This window comes from Zonotrichia albicollis, chromosome Z (assembly GCF_047830755.1).
Source record: "Zonotrichia albicollis isolate bZonAlb1 chromosome Z, bZonAlb1.hap1, whole genome shotgun sequence".
NCBI classification, from domain to species: Eukaryota; Metazoa; Chordata; class Aves; order Passeriformes; family Passerellidae; genus Zonotrichia; species Zonotrichia albicollis.
This window is the reverse complement of record NC_133860.1, coordinates 18281747-18307124: the sequence shown is the minus strand read 5'-3', so window position 1 is coordinate 18307124 and position 25378 is coordinate 18281747. Positions and strand designations below refer to the sequence as shown.

Sequence of the window (25378 nt, the reverse complement as noted above, 5' to 3'; positions counted from 1 at the left end):
CTATTTTCTAGAATTGTCTCTTTACAGAAGGTAGTGTACATCTGCTGTCTGGATGTGGGAGGCTGAGTCACTGTGTCACAGTCCCCTGTCATACACCCTAATTTAAGTCTATCATTGTAATTAAAATAGCTATATGGATCTGCTGAGCTATCCTCCATGCCTTTACTAAAATTTCCATCACATACAATCATCTTTTTTTCTGCCTAATATCTATAAAAAAACCTAAGAACACTTCACCAGCAGTCCATCTGAAAGGAGAAAGAAAGCAGAGATGCAGAAGGGAAATATGATTTTCCTAAGGTTATACAAAACGTCACAGCACTGACTTTCTACATTTTACATCCACAAGTAGCATTTGGAAAAAAATGGCTTTTCTGCAGTAGAACATGGTCGTGTCCAGATGCTGCATTTTTCCTGACTTAGGTAAGGGAGTGACTTGGAGGCTATGTCAAGTTCAGTTGTTTGAACATTACCCTTGTTGGTTGTAGGCAATTTTAAGCAACTGCAGCTACCACTTGTCTGTTAATTGTGAACCCTGAGAGTGCTTTGTTTTATTACTTCAGTAATTTTGTGTGTCTTAGTTTATCTCATTGACAATAAACACCTTATTCCTTACTTTCAACAGGCACCATCCATTGCATTCCTTTGATAGCAAAACTGAAAAGCATTGTATGCACTTCTGAATTTGCTTAAGAAGATTCCATCCATGGAAATCCCAGCTTTCTTCTCTTTGGCAACACTTTCCATAGTTTGTGCAGCAGTAACTACTATGAACATTTTCATAAAGTTTCAGGAAAAATTCCTGTGTCTCTGAGTCTGCCCCAAACAAAATCACTCGTGTCTCCTGCAGTACTCAGTGTTGTTGACTGTATTGAAACCCTACAGAGGCAGGGAAGTTTCTGTTTCTTCCAGAATCCAAAAACGATAGCTGCATTATTTGACTTACAAAGTTAAAAAATTTAAACTAAGATATTATACAAAGTACCTATTAAAATGCTCTTCTTCTTTCAAGTAAATTTTCCATGCTCGTTCTTTTAAACTGTTTTTCCACACAGCCTTCTCTTTTTGGCAGGGGATCCATGGTCTGTGTTTGTACAGAACCTTTCACACAAAATCCTGGTAAGTGGTTAAGACTTATTTGCTCCGTATTAGTGTTACCCCATAAGCAGTTTGGACAATCAGTATTGTCTAGTGCACAGTGTGTTGTACTGGGCTCATAAATGGGCTTTTTGCTTGGTTCTGTAATTGCTGTATAATCCTTGGTGAGCCAGCAGACCTCGGTTTTACTGTTTCTATACTCCTATTCTCCTTCCCTATCTTGATGTATGTTAGTAAGCAAACTGCAGACTTACTGTTCTGCAGCGTGCAGCAAAAATTAGTGTCAGGTCTAGAATGGGCTTCTTATGCTTTGCTATGATTTACCAGACAAAGATATCTGAAATAATTGCACGGAATTTAATACCAGTTCACTTGCACTTAAAAGCAGTTGTCCCTGTAAAAGTAAATTCCAAGCTCTTGAAATTTTGTGGAAGGAGAAGAAGTCTATTAAACTGAACCATGTCTAGAACTGTGCAAAATACCTGCAAATAACCCTCACAAAATTTCTTTAGCTTTAATATTTCTCACTAACATTATGTTAAAACTATGCTCTTCATAAAGACTCTTTGTGAACCATTTTCATGGAAGGGATTTCAGGAAATAAATGGTTTTGTTAAGAAAAGATACCTCATTCTGACTGCATTATATTCAGTCAATAGCTGAAACATGCAGAAAAAATTTGTGGGCAGTTTTAAGGACTGGACTTTCAATTTCATTATCATCTTGGTATAACAGCTTAAAAATGTTAATGCATAGTGCTCTTATTGCTGGTGCAATTTTCTCTGGCTTTGGCTATTTCATGATGAGAACTACTATCATATTCATATATATTTGTTTTATATACCTTTTAGGGACAATTTATATTTTAAAATAATTGTGTAAAGCAATTTTCATATCATATGGTTCAAGCTGTAATGAAACGAGAAAACATAAAATATTTTTTCTCTTATAACTGCTGCAAATTCAAAACAGAAACAGAGCAAAATTGTCGGCTTTGTGTTTGTATAGGAATTCATATTTAAATTCATATTTAAGACCTGGCCATAATACAATCCAAACTGGAATTTATTTATTTGGTTATTTACATTTCCTCTCATATACCATGTTATAATCTTGCCTTTGACTTTATATGAGATTCCCATTGGGAATGGTGATGTAAGAGTTTTCTCATTTTAAAGACTGTAGACAATAAACCCAACATAGAGTATGGAGCTGGATTTGTGTCTAGACCACAAAAATAAATAATATAGGCATGCATATAATAATATTTTCCTATAAACATGAAAAGATGGTGAATGGTATGCAAATCACCTCCATTTTCTCCCAAGCAGACGTTAGTACATGCCTGGTAAAACACACGTCAGAAGATAGAATCTCATGGGGAAAGCTGCACACCTGCTTGAACCACAGGCAATGGGGGTAAGTCATAAGGCAAATGTGACTAAAAACCTCTGAAAGTGATCCTGCAATGCTTCTTTCATGAAATACAGAAACCAGGGTTAAAGAAATGTGAGTGGATTGACTTCATCCTGCATAGTTTATTGGCCTGAGGTCTGTGAATAACCATCAGAACTGTTTATCTGAATGGCACAAGTCCTCAGTTTCTCAATTTATCTTTTATTTCTATAACAGTGCATTAACTATTAGTTGGATTTTATTGTTCTAACTTCTTTGACAATCACAAAGTTGGCAAGGGAATGTAACCATCCCCAGCCTATTTCTAATACTGCAGAGTCCATAATTTATGGTTTTGCCACAGTTACATCCATCACACTTGCATAAATACAAAAGGAAACCCAGGATATAATTTCTAGGAGGCACTGTTGCTCCTGCAAGCAGCAACATATTTATTCAACAACTGAAAGAAACAAGTATGTTATCAGGATGAAGGCCTGGAGGAGTCACTTTGAGATTAGTTAAGAGGCATCCACTTTGTTTGCCACAGAAAATACAGGAAATAAGAGATTTGCCTTCAATATATTGAGTAGTCTGAAGACTAACTTGAGAAGTATAAGACTTTAATCCACTGAATTATCCTATGTAAAAAAAGAATTTAAACATGAATAAAATTGCACAGTATTACACCTGCAAAAGTTACATTTAATTATTATATTTATATTAACTAATGCCTATGTGTCCATTTTAGTATGAGAGTTCTGCAGCAAATATGTAAAAACATCCTTCTTACAAAAACAATTTGTATGCTAAATGAGGCATTGTTCAGTGTAGAAAGGAGTTTTTTTCCACAAGTTTTAGAATATGGAAAAGTATTTTATTCCCATGAGAAAGAGTACAGTCTTGCAGTACTGAATGATTCTCGGAAGGAAATTAAATATGCCATTTGTGAATTGCATTGATTTTTTTTCTGACTGCTGCCTACCCAACTAAAGAAGTTTAAAATGTTGTTATTCACCTTGAAAATTACTCTCTACTTCAAAGGGATCTCTAAGTATAATCCACTTAATATCCACATAATATCCACTTAATATTACAAGGCACGTGGATGATAGGAGGGCACATCTTCCCAGTAGAGGAGATTTCTCTTTGCCAAAGAGAATTTGGCAATTCTCTTTGCTTTTCTATAATAAAGAAAAATTGTTATGAAAAAAAAAAAAGAAAAAAAGAATAAAGGGCTTTAAAGGGAAAGAAAAACACATAAAAAGAAGGGTTTTGTTAGATTCCAGAGAATGAAGATTCTTTTCAGAATAGGATTACTTAGAAACTAACTTTTCTGATATTTCACAAAATCTCTCCTGAGAGCTGGTGACACAGCAAATGAGATGGTTTCATCAAAAGTCCAGCTCCTTGTGATGCTTGTGATGCAGCTCCTCTAAGATGAGTTTGCTGATCTTTGCCTGAGCAAAGTTTTTCTAGTTAGATTATTGAAAATCATTCAAATCCCTGTATAGGACTATCTGCTTAGTTTCCTGATTTACTTTGAGCTCTCTCAGAGAACCAGTATGATTGCAGAGTTTATAAGGACTTGAGAACTGATCAGATATATTTTCCTGAAATAATTCATCCTGCAAAATTGAGCAGCAGTGCCAGCTCAGTCAACCAAGGCAGTGTATTTGTGTTTTAAATACTAGGACTGAGCAGTGGGTGATTTTAATTGAGTTCTCCAAGCTGTCTATAGACTAAAATCCGTACCTTCTTCTCTTCAGATAGTTGAAAGAATGAATACATCACAGGTGTATCCTAAACATCCATAACAAATCTGAGGGTCCGCCACAAAACTTGGGAATGCCAAGGCATACATCACCATAAGGAACTAAATATTGTATCACTAGTTAGAGGAACAACTTTGTAAAGAGCATTCAAAGCTTGTTAGAGCTTCTGACCAGAAGACAACAAAACAGAACTGATGGAATTAAGTTTCTTCCAGACTTTCCGTGCAATCCCATCTATCCCCTATGGACACAGGCACATTGGAGTGTGTCCAGAGGAAGTAATGAAAATGATCAGAGGACTGAAATATCTCTCTCGTGAGGACAGGCTGAGAGCATTGGGGTTGCTCAGCCTGGAGAAGAGAAGGCTCCAGGGACACCTTAGAACTTCTTCCAGCACCTGAAGGCCTAAAGAGCACTTGTAGCGTTAGGAGAGCAAACGGCTTAAACAAATAGAAAGTAGTTTAGATTAGATATCAGGAATAAAATCTTTTACTATAGGTGTGATGGAGCACTGGCACAGGTTGCCCAGAGACCTTGTGGATGACCCATCCCCGGTGGTGTCAGAGAACAAGCTGGATGGGGCTCTGAGCAGTCTGCTCCAGTGGGAGATGTCTCTGCCCATGGCAGGAGGACTGGAACCAGACTGGAACCTTCCAACCTAAACAATTCTATTACAGGATTCCATTTTTTATAATCTATTGCTGGAAAACTAGGAGGCAGACAGATGTTTTGCATATCTGTGGTTACAGGCGTGTGTTATTGCCCACAATCAACAGTTTCAACTTTCTTGGGTTTTGGCACTGTGTTTTTGAGATATGTTATCTTTGATAATAATAGGACACTGTGGAGGAAATACCTGCTCAGATAGTAAAAGAAGAGAGTGGAGTACTGAGTCAGCTTCATAGCAGCTGCATATAGTAGCTTTTACTGTTAGTCTGTCTATGAATTTGGAAAACCATCCTTCATTTTCTCTGTATATTAATTCAAACCTCTTATTACATTGTCTCTAAAGCAGCAATAGCAATGCCATGGCTTTCTGCAGATTATAACACTTCTAGGACATAGAATGTTCACTTTTTAGATTTTGATGTGTGCATCTTTGTAAAATTATTCAAGAGAGGGTGTGTGGGGGTGTATTTTGTTGTTTTTTCTTTGTTTACCTGTGACTAAACTGGATACAATTAGTGGCAGGACCAGCATCTGCAGCATCCTCATGAGTAGTTCTCCTGGAAATGAAAAGTATTTCACTTCCCGATAGCTCATCTTATATGATCGAAGAGAAAATCCCAGGATTACACCTGAAGGGAGGGAAAAGAGATATCATTACTCAGTCTTTTAAAGAAGCAGTAGCATCTGAACATGAACATCTGTAAAGCATCTGAAAAAACATCTATACTGGACATATCTAATTGTAACCTGCACTATTCACTATGCTGATTTATTTTCTCTGGTATCATCTATGAGTAGCCCTCCTGAAAATGTTAAGTTATTGCCATTTAGGAATGGTGTTCCCAATTTAGTGTTCCCAGTGAAACACTGCAAGCCACATCCCACTTGCTCAGCCCCCTGCTCCCTCCCCCTGTGGTGGGATAGAGAGGAGAGCTGGAGGCACAAAATGTAGACACCATGTATCGAGGCAATAACATTTTACTGAAGACAGCAATGAAATAAGAAAACGAATAGTAATAACTTTAATAACGAATTATGGAAGAGGTGAATGATTCACAGACGAGTGCTCACCAAGCAGAAATCCCAAACATGCTCCAAGAATCAGAAAGGGCCCCTTCCCCTGACCCCAAAAATTACATCAGGCTTTATAGAATAACCCTGGGTCCTGGCTGTGCCCCCTCCTGACTACTGCAAAATTAACACTCTCCTGGCCAGAATCAGCACAGTCATTTAGAATGATTTTTGTGCTGCTATTTTTTTAAATCTGGACTACTGTCAAAGGCACACCTTGAGTGCTAATGAAAAGAAGCAATCCCTGCTACTGCAGCCAAGTGTCTTGAATTCTGAGATTTTGAGTGTAATCCTATATGCTATGCATATACGTACTAGCTACCAGTCATCAGAAGTCTTGTCCATGCCTGTCTACTCTGTGGGCCTGATCCTACAGATGTGCTTCAGATTGAAGGAGATAACCAGGACAGACATATTTGAGAATCCCCTTGTGGTTTAGTCTTTTTGCAGTCAAAAAAGAAGCAGGAGGTAAGCATCTCCACCCATGCCTACCTTCAGGAATACTGACACTTGCAAAGAAGCAGATAATCAGCGCTGAAAGGCCTTACTGGATGATTAAGTGGTGGGTTTCAATGCCTGAGGGACAGGAGCAGGGGAATGCCTGGAGCCATTTATCTTGCTGGGAACAGATAAATGGTGCTTGAGATACATTTACAAATAGAAGTCATAGGTGGGCTCATGTGTGGAAAGCTAAACTTCCCAGCTACAACTTTGAAGATTTTGTCCTGCATTTGCCACCAACTGCTTTGTTTGCATATTTATTTAGTTATTTGGTCAGCTGACATGACCAGTTGCAATTTGCAATTGTTAAATGGCTTGGTGCCTATCTGATGTAGGACTGCTATACCCCACCAAATAACACAGGGCTTTATCTGGAACACATTAGCCATACACACGGTGAAACTCAACTATCTCTCCTCTCCATTCAAGACTCCATGTCCTTCAGCACTGTCTGGTACTGGCATTTGGGTAAACTGTGTGCAGAAAGCTGGATCAGACAATTGATCCTGCTGCAAACCACAGTGGGTTTGCAGCAAACAAATTTATTTTACTGGGTTAATTTTCAGCCAGGTCAATTCCCTGATGCAATTATTTTCTATGGCTACACAGGGGTTGGTGCCTTCCCTGGTAGATATGTGCCTCAGAGAAGAGTGGGATTGCTCTTTTTGAAAGGTAGGCAGACTCAGGTTTCATAAAATGTTCTATGACGCTGCTCCTCGGTGATATTAGGCAGCAGACCATTCCAGATCCACTCTAGATCATGTTAGAACTTGAGTACATCCTGAAAATGCTGCTGATTATTGACGTCTGCTGGTGAAAGGGAGCATCTGTAACTCTCAATTTAGTGACCTCTGTTTGATCATGATTTAGGGACTTCCCCAGGTTGGTTAAGCAAGAGGAGTCCAGAAATGTCTTGCATAGAACAGAAAATAGAACTGTGTTCTAGAGAATAGTGTTACAGGATGGAGAGAAAAGTAACTAAGCATGGAGTTGGTGTTATGGAAAAGAGTGGCAGGACTAGAAGGCATTTGTTTAGTCTCATTCATGTTCTGTGGTCTCAGGTAGCTAAAGTGCATTTTGCATAAATTATTTTTTGGGGGGTAAAATGACATAATTAAATGCATAGAAGAAGGGCCCCTGAATAATTCTTGTTTAAAAGACCTGCCTGAGAGTTTCCCTTCTTTTCAAAAAAGTTTTAAATTCTGCTGCTGAGTTACTCATTATTTTCTTTTTTTATGAGAAACACATTTCTCAGATATAAAGAATCCATCTGGACTTTTGTTTCTGCACTTAATGAGCACTACATTTTGACAACTGGGTAACAAGCAAACAGAGCTAGGCTGGTTTCTTACTTAGGCCACAGTTCTGCAATTAGTTCCACATGAATTAATCCCTGCACTAGTACAAAGCCTCACTGAGGTTGGAAAGGGTTTCTGAGGCTGCTATAAGAACTAGTCCTTATGCTATGCTATAAGGGCTTGATTATCTATTCCACTACCATCCAAGCAGCACAAAGTGGCCTGAGATGGCTGTGTGAATGAATATTATTGGTAGCGAGAGTGAGTTTCTAAAGTTCCACGTAAACCTGTTGAGCCAAAAATTATTGGCTGTTTTTTGTCCTAATGTGCTCTGTGCATAATTACAGGGTTTCCCAGCACTGCAGTTTACAGAAAGAATTTCTGCAATGTGAAAAGAAATGTGCCCTGGTAGTGTATTATGTTGAAATGGGTCAACACACAACAACTACTAATTCTTCAGCCTTAACCTTAGCACTGCTATTGATCTCTATGCAGTCATGCCCAAGACATGAGAACCTGTCTCTGACTCAGTTTCCCTGCTTGAAATATAAATACAGCAGTAGCTGTTTCACAGGTATTTCTGAAAATTGGTTGTGCTCACACAGAACAAGAAGAAATTCAGACAAATTATTTCCTCCTTGTAGGGTTTGATAATAAATGCATGATTTTACCAGTCCCTCTTGATTTTGGAATAAATTAAGATTGAACTTTATTTTCTTTTCCAAGTCTGAATAAGTAAATAGTGGGTATAATATCCCATCTGACAAAGTATAATTAACAAAATTCTTGAGACAGAAAACTCAAATTTGGCAAAGTAACTTTGTCTTTGAATTAGCTTCTTAGAACCAGCATTCACAGGCTTCAAATGGCGAGATAGCAGCATACAATGATGATGTAAAAATAGGCACAATGGCAAAGCATCAAAATAAAGTCCTGAACCAAGACCTGGTGGGAGGTACTAAACCTTTGGAAGGGGTGCAGTATTCCAACAACCATCCACTGCTTTGTGGGTGGCAGGAGCTTCAGTGCTTCACAACCAAGACTGGGAAGATTACATACTGGAACTGGCCTTTCTCAGCAAAAGTTTCAAGTTTCAGGTTAATTCTGAAAATTGTAATGAGACAAAGCCCTGTGTGAAACAAGCTCCCACAACCTGTTGTGCAGGTTTCTGTGTACCCTTTGTAATAGAAAAGATCAACTAATCAACACTATCAGAGCCTGACTTCTCAAGTGGTTAGTAGTGTACCATTTCTGCACTGCAGCAAAGAGTAGATTTATCCACAGAATTTGGGCATTTTCTGGACAAAAATCAGTAGTGCCTGTTTCAGTTAACACAAATTCTATACATGTGTTTAGTGTATAACAGAACCATATTGTTAAATAATTTATACAGTTTATAATGAAAAAGCAAATTAGCTTAGAGTTATAAAAGGATTTTTGAGGTGTTCTTGATGTAGCAATAGTTAAGTATATGGAAAAATTTATTTTTCCACTATAGTGATAAAGTTAAGTTTATGGAAAAAATTATTTGTAGATGATCCTGATGATAATCAGAACAATCTAAGAAGCCAAAATTATTGCATTGAGTTTATGTTTTTGTGAATCAAAATGAAATCCAAAATGAAATTCAATATGTATGAATACAGTGAAGAGAGGACTTCAAACTTGCAAGGAGCAGAAGGTGGAAATAATTCTGGCAGTTAGGATAATGGGATGGAAATGGCAAAATAGTACTTAGGATTTGGAATTCTTTATTCCAAAAATAGGACTATATTGATGAATGGCCTATGATCTTCACTTCTAGTCACTGGGTACCAGAAAGAAAACAATTAAATCTTCATGTTGGACTTTAACAACTATGGGTATGCTTGTACGGCTAAAAAAAACCTACACAACCTTCTATACAAAATGTCTTTAACGCATTAAATTCAAAGTGTGATGAAGTAAGCAATAAAGTCAGGGTCTAAGTTATTGAAATGAATTCTTATGAGAATTCATTTCAATAACTGGTCTCAATCTTATTTCAGAGTTACACAGGAAATAAGACTATACAGTTACCTCAAACTTAAACTTTTTTACAATGCCCATGCTGTCTGCTGCATGTTCAAGCAAGAAGTGCAGAATTCTGACAGTTGTACTTCTCAATTGACCAAACATCACTTAAACATTTCAGGAGAAAATTACTATTTATTATATCAATAATGGAACAAGAGCTGCTTTGTCCTTATCAGCACTTGCCAGTTAAGCCAGAACATACCACTAAGAGTTATATACACTTCTGCTCTTTACTGTAAATCTCAGAACACTGTTAAAGGAGGTCCATATCAATATCCTTTCCCCTAATATATGTGGTACAGAATTACTTCTTCTTTTCCAGTAGGAAATAGAAAACTTCAAAACTAACTGGGAAAAAACCCCCACTTTATGCTGAGTAGAATGCTGTTCTAAACTAACAGCTGTTAATAGTTCAGTTCCCGAAAACCTTGTAACCACCAAGCAAATAACATTTTGTCCTATAACAGCAATTGGGCAAGAGCCATGAAGGAAATCAGGCTTCTACGAGTTTAATGGGACATTGTATATTTTTGTTAGCTCCACAGCCATTTCATTTCTTCATTCCTGCAGAGCTCCGGAATGACTGCTTTTGTTCTTTGGGTCGTTTGTTATTGTTTAATTTACGATTTTGTTCTGACACCTTTTCTTCTAACAGCCAGCTTCAGATAAGTCCACAACTGTATTTACTTGAGACAAACAGGTAAATTACTTTTCCAGTGATAAGAAATGCTTCAAGTTGCCGGCAAAATCTCTTTCTTAATTTCTTTCCTTGCTTGCCAGAAGAATCACCCAATTTTCTCAGCCTGACTTTGATTTTCATAATTCTTGTTTCAGAATTTTATATTGAATCTTCACCCCCTAGTACACCTGGTGTATCACACCTGCCCTTTCCTTGCTTTCTGGTTCTCCTTATGTAGGTAGGAATGTGTGTTCCCTTTGAAACCATTTTATTGAACATAAATGCCAGGTTATAACTGCGTGATGACTCTGCAGCAGAGAGTTTAAGGACCTGTGCTCCAAGTTGCCACATTAGAATCTATATTAAAGTGGAATATGTGTTGATTTGGACACAAGCAGCTACCTTTCTTTTGTCTGAGACATACTGTGAGTGCAGTCATGGGAGAAACAATGTGGAAGAGCTAGATATCCTAGACATGACAATCCCAGAAAAGATCTGGGATCTGCAAAAAGGGACATGTCCGAGAAAAGCAGGTTAATAGCAAAATAAGAGTTATGGTGATGTCAGAGAGTTATCCACTGCATCAGAAGAGAAGTCAGGGTGCAGCCTTTGCTCAGGGGCCACAGGAGCTCACGGCTGTGTGGGGGAGAGACAGCCTCAGGAACACCTGAACCTGACCCTGAAGGTTTGCTTTGTCCTGTAAGAGAGATGGTTTTCCCCCAAAAACCCACACCAGCCTTCTAACAGCAGTATTCAGTTTTACAGTTTGCAAAGATGCAGAGGCGTTTTATCATAAAAGTGTATTGTGGACATTTAGAGCTAGATTAACAGAGATACATGGGCACTCAATTCCCAGCTCAGTCAAACACTCTGCCCAGCTCCAGAGGAGCCTGAATTTCTGACACATCTTTATATCTACAGCTATAAAGCACTTGCATGTTGCCTTTATTTGCAGACACAGCATCTCCTCCTTGGATTTTGTGGGCAGAAAACATGCAAGTGGAGAGGGGAATCTGAAGCTGTAAGAACTGATGTAACAAAGCAATGAGCAAAAGCACCATTTGACCAGAGGCTGCCTAAACTGGATATAAAATCTGAGGACAGCTTCTGAGTGCTGCTAAAAAGGCTTTTTAGAAACTATTGAAATTTGTCCTTTGCTATTTCTTTGCTCTAGTGTTAGACTCATACACTTTTTCCCTTTTGTCTCTAGTTGTTTGGCTCATTTGCCTGTCTTCCCCAATTAGGAGGTAATTTTGTTCCTTTGAGAACATGTCCAAAAAAATTGTTCTCATTTTATCCAACTTCAACTTCTCTGTTTGCCTTTAACTGTTTTTAAAATTTTTTCACTTGTTTTCCTTGAACTGTTTTTGCGTTTACCTCTTGTTCATAATTGATTTCTCACTTCTTCTTTTTAATATTTAAAAATTTTTATTTCCAGACAAGCAATTGCAGGGCATTAGCAGCAGATTTGGAATGAAGAGTTTTCACTGCTGGCACTGAAGCAGACTGTTCTTAATGGAATAGGGACATTATTCATGATTTCATCCTCAGACAAGAGACTTCATTGAAAGACAAACTATGCCTAGTTTATGTACTCTTGCTAGTCTCTGAGCTATATTAAAAAAATACTTTTAATGCAAAAAATAACAAATAATTCCATGAACAGGAATAATATCTTACTATGCATATATAAAAACTCAGACATTCACAGTATCTATCAGATTATATTTTATGTATTATTGCTTAGAATTAAGGTACTACTCTGTGCTTTACAAAGTTACTATAATAGCTGTTCCTTTCATGCCTGGCTTTACTTTGCTGCTTCATGTTCATTACTAAAGTTAATGTATTTACTCCTATAAAATATAGATAAAAACAGGTAAGAAAGCTGCTCTCTCAAAGTTTAGAGCATACCTTTCCTGCTTTACATTTCTTTCTTTACTCTTTTTCCTTGGCTGCAAGTTGACATATTCCTTACCAGCACTGAATTCTACTTTTCCCTACTGTGGTTTCAGCTGCTCATCCATATTATTTTGTCTTTTTGACAGTATAGCTGCACAAAGGAATTGCAGACTGTGAGACCGAGACCACTCAGGACCAAGAACTTTATGCAAACATTCACAGACAACAGAGCTCTATTCTGAGGAACTTCTGGCATAGTTTGACAGATATCTTGAAGCTGGATATGGACAGTTGTTTTTTTTTTTTAATTCCAGCTTAGACACACACTACAAAGAGTTCATTTTAGGCTGGACTATCTTGATATGCAGTTAAGCACCATCATTAGGAGGACATTCAAATTATGCATACATTTCCCTGTGGAGCTAGTCCACCTTTTAATTCCTACAAAACCACCTGTTAATTTAGCTTAGCGCTGATAGTCTAAGACTGTAAATGACTTGTTTGACACTGAGGTTTAAGTATTTTGTTGAATCAAGATATGGCCATGCCAGGACTATCTGGATCATGGAACATATGGCAGACTTAGTTAAAAAAATTCTTTTTTGTCCAGTATTTTGCTGAGACATGCAAACAACCAGAATAGACTGAGAGGCAGCATTTCCCCTTGTAGAATATAAGATTTTTGCCAAATCAGGTGTAAGCTTCACCATAACACTTTTTTTAAATGTTTGATTTTTTCGGTGAGTCCTTTCCATAAGAAAATCAGGCTCATGGCTGAAGTTCATGGAATCATGTCACCATTTTCTTAAAAAGATATCTGGGATGCTTTCAGTCCCTCGCTGTTTGATTATGAGCCACTTCATCCCTGAAATCCTCAGTATGGCTGTGAAACTATTCACAAATAGAACCCTCCATCTATTTCCTTTACTTGCCAACAGCCCTTTCCAAAACATTAATTTCCCGAAGTGTTTAATTTCAGTTGATTAAAAGGATGTATCATGCCTTACTTCTTGTGAGTTAACTCATCTTGAAGATACATAGTAGCATATTTATTAATTTAGACCCAGCCTCCATACAGGTAATGACGCCTCTTTTCCAACTGTTAGGTGTTATTCTGAATGGTAGAATTTCCCTATCTTAAAGGTCACAAAAATGGCACAGGGAAACTTGCACCTGGAATAATGCTTAGTTACACAGTAAGTACCTGAGTCCAGACTATGACCTTTTAATTCCCTCCAGATAAAAAAAGCTTTGCTCTGGAAATCTATGAAGTTTATGGGCACTACTCCATTTGCTTTAGAAGACTCCTCAGTTCTCACCCTTCTACGTGTGTTTTTCTCAGATCTGCCATGCCCTAAACATCTATTTGCCTAATTCCAGGCTAAATCCTGAGGGACTAGCAACTGAACACAACTGTCACACAGAATGCACAGAATCATCTGGACACAATCCTTGTGTCCCTGTTTTTGCTCCAAGGGCTGCTTCACAGCCTGGGGCTCCCTGTTATAGGTGAGCCTTTTAGTCATTGGGTTAACACAATGCTGCCTTTTGCTCTCTTGGCATTTGCATTCATCCTTAGAAGTCTTACATTTCCCTCTGCCTAAAACCACAGCTTAGAAAGGAATGGTGGAGTTGCCTTCTCCTGCAACTTGCCTTTTGAGAGGAAAAGAATAACCTAGCTCCTCAAGTGCTGCTAGCAGCACTCCCACCTGGACTTCTGCACCTCCACCGGGTGAAAATGTCTGGCATGGTTGTGACTCAGAAAGGAGTGGGAGTAGGAATGCAAACCTGTTTGTTTGTTTATTTGTTTGTTTGTTTAACTGCCTGTGTTCCTCCTGGAAGTTTTGGGCAGCTATATGCTTAGGTCATGGGCTTGTGCAGCTACCCAGCTGAGTCTCCTTGCTCCAGCTCACGTGCTAAAAAGAGCTCTGAGATTTAGGTTCCATGGTCAGCTTCCTTTGCTTGCGTTTTGGACTTTGAAGAACTTGATTGCACATCCATATCTGTTTAATATATGGATTCCCAAGTCAAAAAAATTTTAAAAGACATCAAAATGTATGTAGTAGACTTACTTGTCAACTACCTTTGGTTAGTACTCCCAGAAATTCCCTGATTATTGGTCCTGTAATACAAAGGCAATTCTACTCTTTTACTTTCATTTAGCCCTTGTGCATGGTGAAATCAAAGCACTTACTAAGCCAGTTTGAGGGGCCAGATTATGTTGCAGTGTAAATGATGCTTAAAATTGAAGCCCCATCTTTTATAGATTTTGTTTTATATAAACCAATTTACAGTTATACCAAGTTACAGTAAAAGGTGAAAAACAAGCACACACTTTGTAACTGTCAAGCTCATTTCTATTTATGGTCTTCTATCCATGCCAATAGAATATATATACACATGCTAAATTTCAAGCAAGATATTGCATTTTTTTTAATGCAGAGAATAGAAAGAGAATTCAAAAGGCGAATAAAACTCATGCTAAAAGAAAGGATGTGGGAGAATAACCAGGAAATATGAGTAGCAGTAACATTTTGTTACTATCCTGATTCTCCTCTGATCCTTCTGGCTTTCTTTGCCTCTTTTCTAGCATTTAACTATTTTTCTTTTCACTGTTGTGCAGCTCATCACACCTATTATTTTACTCTTTTATTTTAAAAAGTCCCATGAAACCTAGAACGAAAATAACTTTCTCTTGTATGGATTTTAAAGGGTTACACACCATGTGGTTTCATTGTGTTGATTGAAAGTGCAGACCCTGGCTATACAACTTCAAGTCTGGTGGGTTGACATAATAAATGCAATAATCCAGCTTTTACTAAAATTTCTCTGAAATAATTTCCATTTATTCTTTTACTATTTTCCATAGTTTATTCCCTATTCTATGCCATATACATATTTTGTATCCATTAATAATTTAAGACTTCTTGGTGAGGAGCTTAGGCGTTGTCTAATATATGTTGTAGACACCACAGAATATTCTGTGAACAGCAGAGATGGAGAAATTTATATGGGAGACAGAAATTTCTTACTGCTCCTTACTAAGCACTTTTTAAACACCCATTGCACTGCCTTATTGCTCCAAAGCTCCAGTTAAACTGAATTGTAAGATGCTGTGAAAAAAAAATAAATTATGATCTATGCTAAATCCCATTGAATCACAGAACCAGAGGCTGGAACAGACCTCTAAGATCACCAAGTTCAAGTCTTAGCCCAGCACTGCCAAGCCCACCACTAAACCATGACCCAAAGTGCCACAATCTACACAGATTTTCAGTGTCTGCAGGGATGGTGGCTCCATCAGATGCCCTGCTTCCCAGGGCAGACTGTTACAGTGTTTGACAGCCCACTCAATGAAAAAATTTTTCCCAAAATCCAAACTAGACACCCCTCTGACACATCTCCAGACCTTTTCCTCTTGTCCTGTGAGAAGAGGCCAATCCCCACCTGGCTAAGGCCTCCTTTCAGGGAGTTGTAGGGAGTGAAAAGGTCCCCTGAGACTCATTTTCCCCAGGAGAAAAGCTGCTGAAACCTTTTCCTCAGCTTTTCCTCACAGGACTTGAGCTCCAGACCCTTCCTCAGCTTTATTGTGTGTCTCTGGACTTGCTGCAGCATCTCAGTATCTGCCTTGCTGTAAGTTTACTTATCAAAAGATTACTGGGTTGTAATTAAAAATGAAATTAAATATAAAATTTTAAAGGAATGCGCAGCCAACAGAAGGACTTTAGAGGATTGTCAGAGGATATGCACAACTACTGTGACTACAAGGATTATTTAATGAAGCTGGTGGTTGCAAAAGACCTGATTTTCCTTCAACAAGGCATGAAAAATAAAAAAAAAAATTAGTGTGTCTCAGCTATGGATCTAGATGTCTATGCTACACTACAGCACAAATTCTCCCAATGACTGCATTTTTATCTTAATTTTTTTTAGCAGCCTTTTCAACATCTAGAATATCTAGCCCCTTTGTTTTTTTTCTTTTTAATATTCGATTTATCAGTAAAGTTTTTCAAATGCACTTAAAGATAAGAATTTCATATAAACATTTTTTCTATGATATCATATAATCCCTTGAAACTTTCAGATGCCTGGCTATTTCAAGGAATTTTGTCAGAATTTTAAGCTAAATGAATATTTTCAGGAATTAGTGAACAACTGAACATACCATCTTCAGCCACACCTTCATTGTGGCCAGCTCAAAAGCATTTCATCTTCAATGACATCTTGGTCTAGCTTTAAAGTGCCAGTAAGGATCTAACAATGTTAAATATTTATTCAGCATACAAATCACTGGCATCTTGCTTATGATTTTGTGCTGCCTTCCAGTCACCACAGCAATTATAGTCCCTGTCTACTGAAAAAATGGAAAGGGTTGGCAAGCCTTAATACCAGTTTATTCCATGTTTATGTGTCTTTTCTGACCCCTTTCAGGACTAACATGAAATTTTTCTTGAGAATCCTTGAGATAACTACTGTTTCAGTTGACCATACTCTAATGGCATTCAGAGAATTTTCTTGTAAAATCTCTGAGAAACCACATCCTAAATGCCCCACACTGTTACTGCCATGCATTTCACCTAGGAGAGCTTTGAATTTTGATTTGTTAGAAGCATTACTATGTAGATACATTTATTTTTAACTTCTAGAGAGAATTTTGAGGATCTCAACAGCCTTTTTTCAATCTGTATGAAGAGTGGAATGAATGAATGTTTCTCTGCACTGTTTTATGACCATTGAGACATTCTGCTTTTGAGCACCACTTTGCAAGTCCACTGATTCAACAGTTTAGAGTGTTAGGATAGAAATAAACTGATATTTGGCTTGTAAAGATTTTGCATCTTTACTGAGCATTTATGCACAACTGTTCTCTCCAGAATGCTTAATTGTTATTCATGAGGTAGCCAAGTTTATTGTTGTTACTCTGTGCCATGTGTGGCAGTTCAACAATCATTGCTGTTTCATTTCAGTAACAACAAAATGAATTGTGGTAAGAAATGTGGATTGTGGTAATATATTAACGTTATTTTATCTTGCTGTTAAACTAGAGTACTGTTTGTATTTCACAGTCTGACTTTTACTGGTGTCTTCTTAATGGCAGAATTAAGGTTCTTTGCATTTCTATACCTTTTCTTCCTTTTGAAAAGAATAATCTCTTTTGGAGCTTTAAGTGTCACTCTGAGTTTTATGGTGCATGTTCATGCTTCTTTTTCTTCCGAAATTATAGCTATTTTATACTTAAAAAAAAAGGTTTTGATTAGCAAATTGTTCATACTATTACTTAGGAAGGTTTTGTCACTCAGTGAGAAATCAGTTGCATTGGCAAGGTTCTTTAGGAGAGCCCTGAGACAGAGTCAGCCTCTGAGTTCAGCACAAAAATGATTAATTTCTCTTTAACTGTAGCCAACAGTCTTGATTTTCTTGCATATATCTTATCTCTTTTTTTTTGTATAATCTCACTCTTTATGCTTCAACTTATTCTTTTACCTAAAACTCAGGTCCCACAGCTGTTTCTCCATCAGTGATGGATCTTCATTTTGTTCTCATGCAAATTTTACCAATCCTGCACTAGGATTTGTCACAGTGTTCAATGTCAATTTATAGTGAAGTCAAATACTCTTCTCTGGGTATGTCAGCCTCACCCTTAAGTGGATACAGAAATCTGTCAATAGCAGAAAAGATGGTGCTTCAACACACAAGGCTGCTGTTTTTGTGGGAATTATCCTGAGTTTTGTCCACCTGCCTGTCACAGAACTTGTACCTCACAGGTCTTTAAGCTGTTGTTCAGACAGGGAGTCTCTCGAGATGGGAGAATCTCGTACCCTGTGCTGCTTTGCGCAACTTTTCACTGTTTAGATATTTTAAGGTCACTGTGGGTGTTTTGTCTTTTGTGTCATGAAGGATCCTTTCAGGGCTTTATTTATCTCTTTGCTTTTTCTCTTCAAGGAAAAGGGGCAAGGCAAGACCTCTCCCTGTTCTTTTAGCTAGATTTTTTTGGTAAACACTGGAAAGATTTGGAATCTCCCACATGGTGCGTGCTCTTGCAGAACAGAGGTTGTCTGGGTTTATCTACATTTCACACCTATTGTGAGATTGCTGGCAATTACAGAAGCCTGGCTTCAATGACACAGCCAGACCTGCATTCCCTCTTCCTTTGGGGAAACAGGGAGTCAGAAAACATGGATCCATCCCCCTCCTCCTTGAATGTCCCAGCAGACAACTGCAACATGTATATACCCCTGGCAAAAGGATTTTAGCTAGTGAATTGGAGCTCCCTAACTAAGCAGAAACTCCTTTTCATAGTGTTTGCTTCACAGCCTCCTCTGTTTCAATTAAAACAGCATTTCACTGCGGGCAGCTTCCAAGGATCTCTGCTCAGCAGTGCTCTGTATCTCAGTCCTGTCCTTCAGTACAAGTTCAGAACTCACAGCAAGGTTCTTTGGCATTTAGAATCCTGCCAGAGTCTGGGTTCCTGTGCCATTTTTGAGAAAATAGGATGTGAGAATGAAGGCTGGCTGATAAAGGAAGTGTATCTGAAAGGAAGGAGTTTTTGGGGACAGGATGATGGTTCTGAGTAGCGTGGGAGAGCCTTAGATTTTGCCAGTAATTTGGCTAGCACTTCAAAGTTTGTGAGACTTCCTGCAGATTTTCCATGAGCCACCATGTTCCCTACACTACCCTCAAGTGCTCCTAGTCATTGTGATATTCTCAATTTACCAGTGGTCAGCCTCAAAAATTTATCTCACAGGATTGCTCTCATCTACTAAGTCTTGGCAAGATTGACTACAGAAAATCATAATATCTTTATGTGAACAAGAAAAATGTGAAAAAATGGCATAATAATTCGCTTTTTAACTATGCTTTTCTCCAAGTTTCTTGAAGGGCTTGAGAAAAGTTTAAATTTCACTAAAAATATTAACAATTTTTATGACAATGTGCTAGACAGACCCCACCTATGCAGAAGGTGTAGTCTAAAGGACATTCCATGCATTTTTATGGGAATAGGGAATAGTTCTAAGTATTTTTCAACATGAATTATAGCTTCTTGGATCTTCATCACAATGTTTTTAATGAGTAATTGGCTTAGTATGGTAACAGCTAGTGAATTTAGTTTAGAATTTAGTTTAGAATCAGAGTAACAACAAATGGCTATATAAATGTCTGTATTTCTCCTTGTCATGTGAATACCAGAAAAATCTCAACCTATTTGCAAAATATCTGTATACAACAGAGAGAATTGCAAGTTGTAGTTTCCCACTTCATAACAAAGGGCAAGTTCCCACTTCAACACAAGCTCAGGCCCCCACTATAAACTACAGTACTGGAACTAAGATAAGATCCTATGCACTTAACCTCTACTGAAATCAATCCTGCTCAGCAAAGAAATAGGAAATGCTCTATTAAAAAAGGTTTTTTCATGTTTATCCCTTGGCTAAAGAGATGTGAAAAAAATGTCTCTGAAGAAATGTTGCTCTCTCTAAATAAAATGTTTTCTTGAGCATGGTGTCTGTGAAAACTTCTGGACTGACAGCTCTAAGAATTGTCATCTGTCTGTTAGGTCACAGACATTAAACATTATTTCTTGTAAATGATTCAAATCTGGCTTGAGTATAGCTTGGTTTCCACCTAGACTCACATCCAAGCACCTCAAATGGGAGAGCCAGTAGTGCTAATTGGTGGGCTAATTCTGCACCACTGATTATTGTCTCCTAGGGAGGGGATCAAGCCCACCATCTAATTTTCCACAGACCACCAAACGACTGAATGATGAGAACATCTTAGTCCTTGCCAAACTAGACAGACGGAGTTCCACCACTGAGAATTTCCCAACCACTTCAGCCATCTGTTCCCTACTTCTGAGTACTTCCACAACAGCAAAAAACTCTCAAAAGCCCCAAATATTACATTTTTATAATCGATTAACCATGAAATTACTGCTCTAATCATATATAGGTACTGCAAAATTACACCAAAAATAACAGATGTACGAAAATTTTTGAGCATTTTGTGATACTAACAAGATGACTTTTTCTTCTACATGTTATGCTAGATATGTGTACAGGCTCATGAGCAGAACTGGAGCAGCCAGCTCGTCCTAGACTGCACATTTTCATCAGTTCTCCAACTTGTGTCCCAGTGCCAATTGATCCTCTGCTGTAGGTGGTAGTGGAGTAGTGGGCAGAGTGTCAGTAGTTACCTAAAATTATTTGGAACCAGCAATAACAGCAAAACCACTTGTCCAGTCCACATTTCATTTCCACATCGACAAATCTCTGGGTGCCCTACTGGACGTAGATGACAGAGAAAAAATTGCAAAAAGATTTTTTTTTTTTCACATGCTGTCTAGAAAAGTAACAATCAAAGAATTGTGTTCTTTGTGGTTGGACAGTGTTTCAAAACTAGCTTGACTTGCTCTGCCTTTTCTGACCATTGTAGATAAAACACCTAATTTTTTCACCATGATATTAATGGGGATTTTACATCTATAAAATTCTTAGTTAGGAATTAAAACACTTACTATAAAATGTTATTTTTAAATATCCGAAACTGAAGTTACTGCTTTAGCAAAGAAGTACTTTATTTTACCAATAGGCAAATCAATATAAATGTCTCCCAAGAAAAGATTATCAAACCTGAAATTAATTTGAAATAACAATGCTGATGTAGTATCAAGCAACAATAATGGTAGAGCCCTAAAATTTCAATTCCTCTAAGAGTTGCAGAAACACAGCAAGCAGACCTACATAGAACAGCAGTAGTAAGGACATTAGGGCCTACAAAGGAAAAGGATATAGACCATTATCTTTAGGTGATTACATATGGTTTTTCATCACCATCATGATCAGATTCACAATTTTATATTTTAAATGGGTGGAGAAAGTGAAACCCATACAGTAAAGCCATTAAGTTCTTGCTCACCCTGTAAAGAGTGGTTATTTCATGAAATATGGTGTCACTTTGATAATCTCTAGTTAAAGAAAAATTATCTTAAGTGATCATGTGATAATTTAAAGAAAAATTAGTTTTAAAAATTGCATGTTTTTCTCAGCAGATTCTCTTTCTAATGCTAATTCAAAGTATGTAGCAATATTTTGGTGCATTCCAAATCTAAAGGCTGTTTGATGTACTGGATTCCTCTCAGTATACTCTTAAAAGGCATTTAATCAGGTGCTATCTTTCAGGCCTTTGAATAAGTAACACTGCCATTGATGCCCGAATTGCATCTGAAAGATGCATGTGTAAGATTGTGAGTGGCTGAGGGAGAATAAGCTTAGGTTTGCCTTTATCAGGGGAAAACTGAAAAGACTGAGGCTGTATTTATTTCAGGCCTTCACTTAGAAATGTCTCCTCATTTCGTTCACTGAGAGTTTCTGTTCATCATTGCAGAGTGTTAATTTTTTGATAGTTCAGGTGAATAAAAGTTGCATCCTGAGCATTTTGCGGCAACTGGCTCTGGTAGGAAAAGATACAATTGAAAGCATTCAATTTTGTTATTGTATCTGATTCTTTAAGGGAAGAATTCATAAAACAGCTATTCCGGTTGGTTTTTCTCACCAAAATTCTTCTTAGGATTTACTTGAATAATTTAATGGCTCTTCCTTAAACTACATGAAGCTGTCAAAGCCAAAACTCTCCAAGCCAGAACATTCTTATCAGTGCAGAAGAATTTGGAAACTCATTTGTAATGCAAATCACCCAGTCACATCGTCATTGTCAAATGCACTGGAGAACAGAATATTCCTATTGAACAAATTACTCACCAAGAATCACAGCAACAACGGTGAAGAGCACAAAGGCATTCCTCATTAAATAACTTTTAACATCATCCTTTGTTATGCTCTGCACTTTTTTTTTGGCCAAAAGAGTACGTTTCCGGACTCCTTGTTGAATTCGCTCCATCCTACTTCCAGGTTTTGGGTCTTCTCCGTTACCTTTAGTCATTTATCTTGCTGAAAGCTTTCTTTTATAATTAATTTCTGTCAGTATCCCTTCAGAAAAGTGGAGGACTCTTTTCAGTGGGAGTTACTGGAGAGACCTGCAAGACAAGAAATATCAAACACTGCAGTAAGATTTTAGGGGAATGATTAGCTATATATTTACATAGAAGCAAATATTCTTCATGTTTCAGTAAAACTTGTATTGTTCTTAATATCTAAGCAGTTTTTGATGCAGAACCTCAATGACTTTGAAAGAAGGATTACATGGATGATCAGTTAAGAGTCCCATGTCTTCAGACATGAACTGCTGTCATGCTCTAAAACCCAGGAGTAACTTTTTTTTAATATTTGCTATTGATACATAAATGTAAAATCAGTACAAATCACAGCAACTCAAGCAATAAGTTGCTCTCTGTCAGGCTTGCTCTTGTACTTTTTATCAGGCCATTATTATTTGAAAAAAAAAATCTAGTTCACCTTCACATTAATGATCGAAGAGAAATATTTTGCTCAAAATGGTACATTTAAATTGTTCTACAGTTCAAATGTTTTTAAATGATTGAATGCATTGTCTCAATTCTTTCTTTTCACATGGAAAAAGGCAGCAGCAATAGTTTATTTATCCCTCAACCACTATTTAGAAGCAATGCCTTTGACAGCTTTATGTTGACAACATTCATCTTTTAGCTGTATAAACTACTCCAAGCACATCTGTAAAACATCAGAAGTAATATCGCACTTAACTTGTTGCTTCAGACAGCAATACCAGCTCACATTGCAGAGTAATGCTTAGCTTGTCCTGATAGCAATTATGAGCATATTTCACAGAATCACAGACTGTCCTGAGTTGGAAGGGACACATCAGGATCATGGAGTCCAAATCCTGGACCTGTGCAGGACAACCCAAGAACCACACCACGTCTGACTTCAAGAAATCATGCTCTGAATCAACCTTAAAATGTCTCAATATCAAACGTTTTTAATTAAGAATATTACTTTTTCTTTTAGATGGTGTGGGTTTGTTTTGATGACTGCTGGGTATGAGTTTGTTTAGTAATGGAGACTCCTCAAAGGTATCTTCCAGACTGAGAATACAGTTTTCTGAAGTTTTTGTCAATATACACTGGCATGCTTTTAAAAAAAGTAATTATTAATGAATAAATGGATAGACCTAGGTGCTTCTGCTGAAATCTGTCTCTGTTTATAGAAAGCTCAACTCTAACACCTCATTTTAAATAAATTTAGTGCCAAAACACTTTTTTTTCCCCGGAAGCATTTAAAATATAAATACACTGTGGTTTCAGCCAGCACGTTTTATGCAAAATCGCATGTTGTAACAAGTTTATTTTGGTGGATTTTGATCCCTGCTTTTACCATATGCTTCAAGACCTTTCACTTTAGCACTTCAGCGCAATATCCTCCCTGAATTTTAACAGAACGCTATAAACTGCGCTGCTTTAAGGAGTGGAAACAGAAATTGTGAGATCTAGCTAAATATTTAAATTTAGTAAGGGTTCTACCGTGGATACGACTGCTGTAGGGAAGCGGAATTTTTTTTGCCCCCCCCCCCCCCCCCGACCGATTAATGTACGCATTAAAAAAAAAATTAAAAAAAGAGAAAGAGAGAAGAGGAAAAAAAAAAAAAAGGGAGAGAGAGAGATCGTTCGCAGTGCCTTTTCTTTCTTTCTAGGACGTTCAGCAGCTAATCTGTCCTGCACAATTTACATCAAGATCAAGGAGGAGCATGGGCGCAGCCAGAAGATTAATCAATCAAAAGACGAATCGATTAATTAGGACACAAAGGCACAGAGTGAAGGATGCAGGATGCCTCCCCCCGCTGGGACCCTCTCTGCAGGACAGGAGGGGACAGGACCGGACGGTCTCACCTGGTCGGGGCTCCGCGTCCCCGGCAGCGCGGACGGGGCAGGGGCGGGCGGCGAGCGCGGACGGAGCTGCGGAGCCGGGCGGGCGGCAGGGGGAAAACTGACATCTGCATGTGCTCCCGAGCGGCACGGCAACTTACTATCCCTGTAACTTAAGGAAAGGGGAGGAGACTGCCGGCCCAGCGCCGGGGAAAAAAAAAAAAAAAAAAACAAAACCAACCCACCGCGAACCGCGCATCAGCAGAGAGAGAGAGGGGAGGAAAGCGGGGCTTCTGGAATATTGATTAGTCTTGGCACAGTGAAAGCAGGGTCACTTTCTTTGTTTTTTCCTTTTAGACCACTTTCACGCTTTGTCAGTTCAGCTTCGTTAGAAATGCAAAATCAGGATCCGGGAAGAATTGAAGGATCGCACACACACACAGGGCAGGGGAGGCTGGAGCGCTTCTTCCTCAGACATCCCAGGCTGGACATCTGAAAATCCTGAACATAATTATATAACGCCAGCCCTGTGCTTTTTAAAACAAGAGATAAAATATCTGAGCATGCCACTTTGCTCTAAAAACAGGCATGGTGTGAAAGCTATCACGTATTTTCTAATTCTTAAAGACAGCTATGCAAGATCTACTCTTCCCAGGGTGGGGAACCAGACATATCTTTCAGAAGCAACTGGAGTATTATCAAGGAAAGAGAAAAACATGATCAGTTGTAATCCTTTGTATGTTTCTTGTAGATATTCAAAATACATAGTAAGACTTGCCTCTTGTTTGGCACTTTTAACTCACAGACAGCAAGCCCCATTCAGCCTGTTTCAATAACAGAGCATGAATGAATGAAAAGTATAAAATATCCACTTTTGAGAAATAAGTGGCATCCAATTTTCCTAGCATTTCAAAGTATGCGTTGTTGAAAAGGTATTTGTTGATGGGAATCAGGGGAATTCCCAAAGAACTTTCCTTTTTAGAAAAACACTTTCATTTTAAGCATTGGTAACGTCAGGTTAAAATATTCCATAATTACATTTTAGTGCATTTTAAAAAGGATTGAAAGTATTTTCTTCAAGACAAATATTGTAAATCAAAATGTGCATGATTTTATGTTAAATATATAATTAATCTCT

The 25378-nt window shown here is 37.9% G+C and overlaps 1 protein-coding gene across 1 annotated transcript in view; it reads right to left on the bottom strand.

Annotated features, from left to right (window-relative positions):
• SLC1A3 (solute carrier family 1 member 3) overlaps positions 1-24422 on the bottom strand; it is a 63741-nt gene extending 39319 nt beyond the window's left edge. The window contains exons 1-3 of the mRNA XM_005488807.4: positions 24265-24422; positions 22202-22476; positions 5429-5566 (exon numbers count right to left, since the gene is read on the bottom strand). Coding sequence (XP_005488864.1) covers positions 5429-5566; positions 22202-22382 — 319 coding nt within the window. The 5' untranslated portion in view covers positions 22383-22476; positions 24265-24422. The remainder of the gene's footprint in view (positions 1-5428; positions 5567-22201; positions 22477-24264) is intronic.
• Positions 24423-25378: the final 956 nt, after the last annotated feature.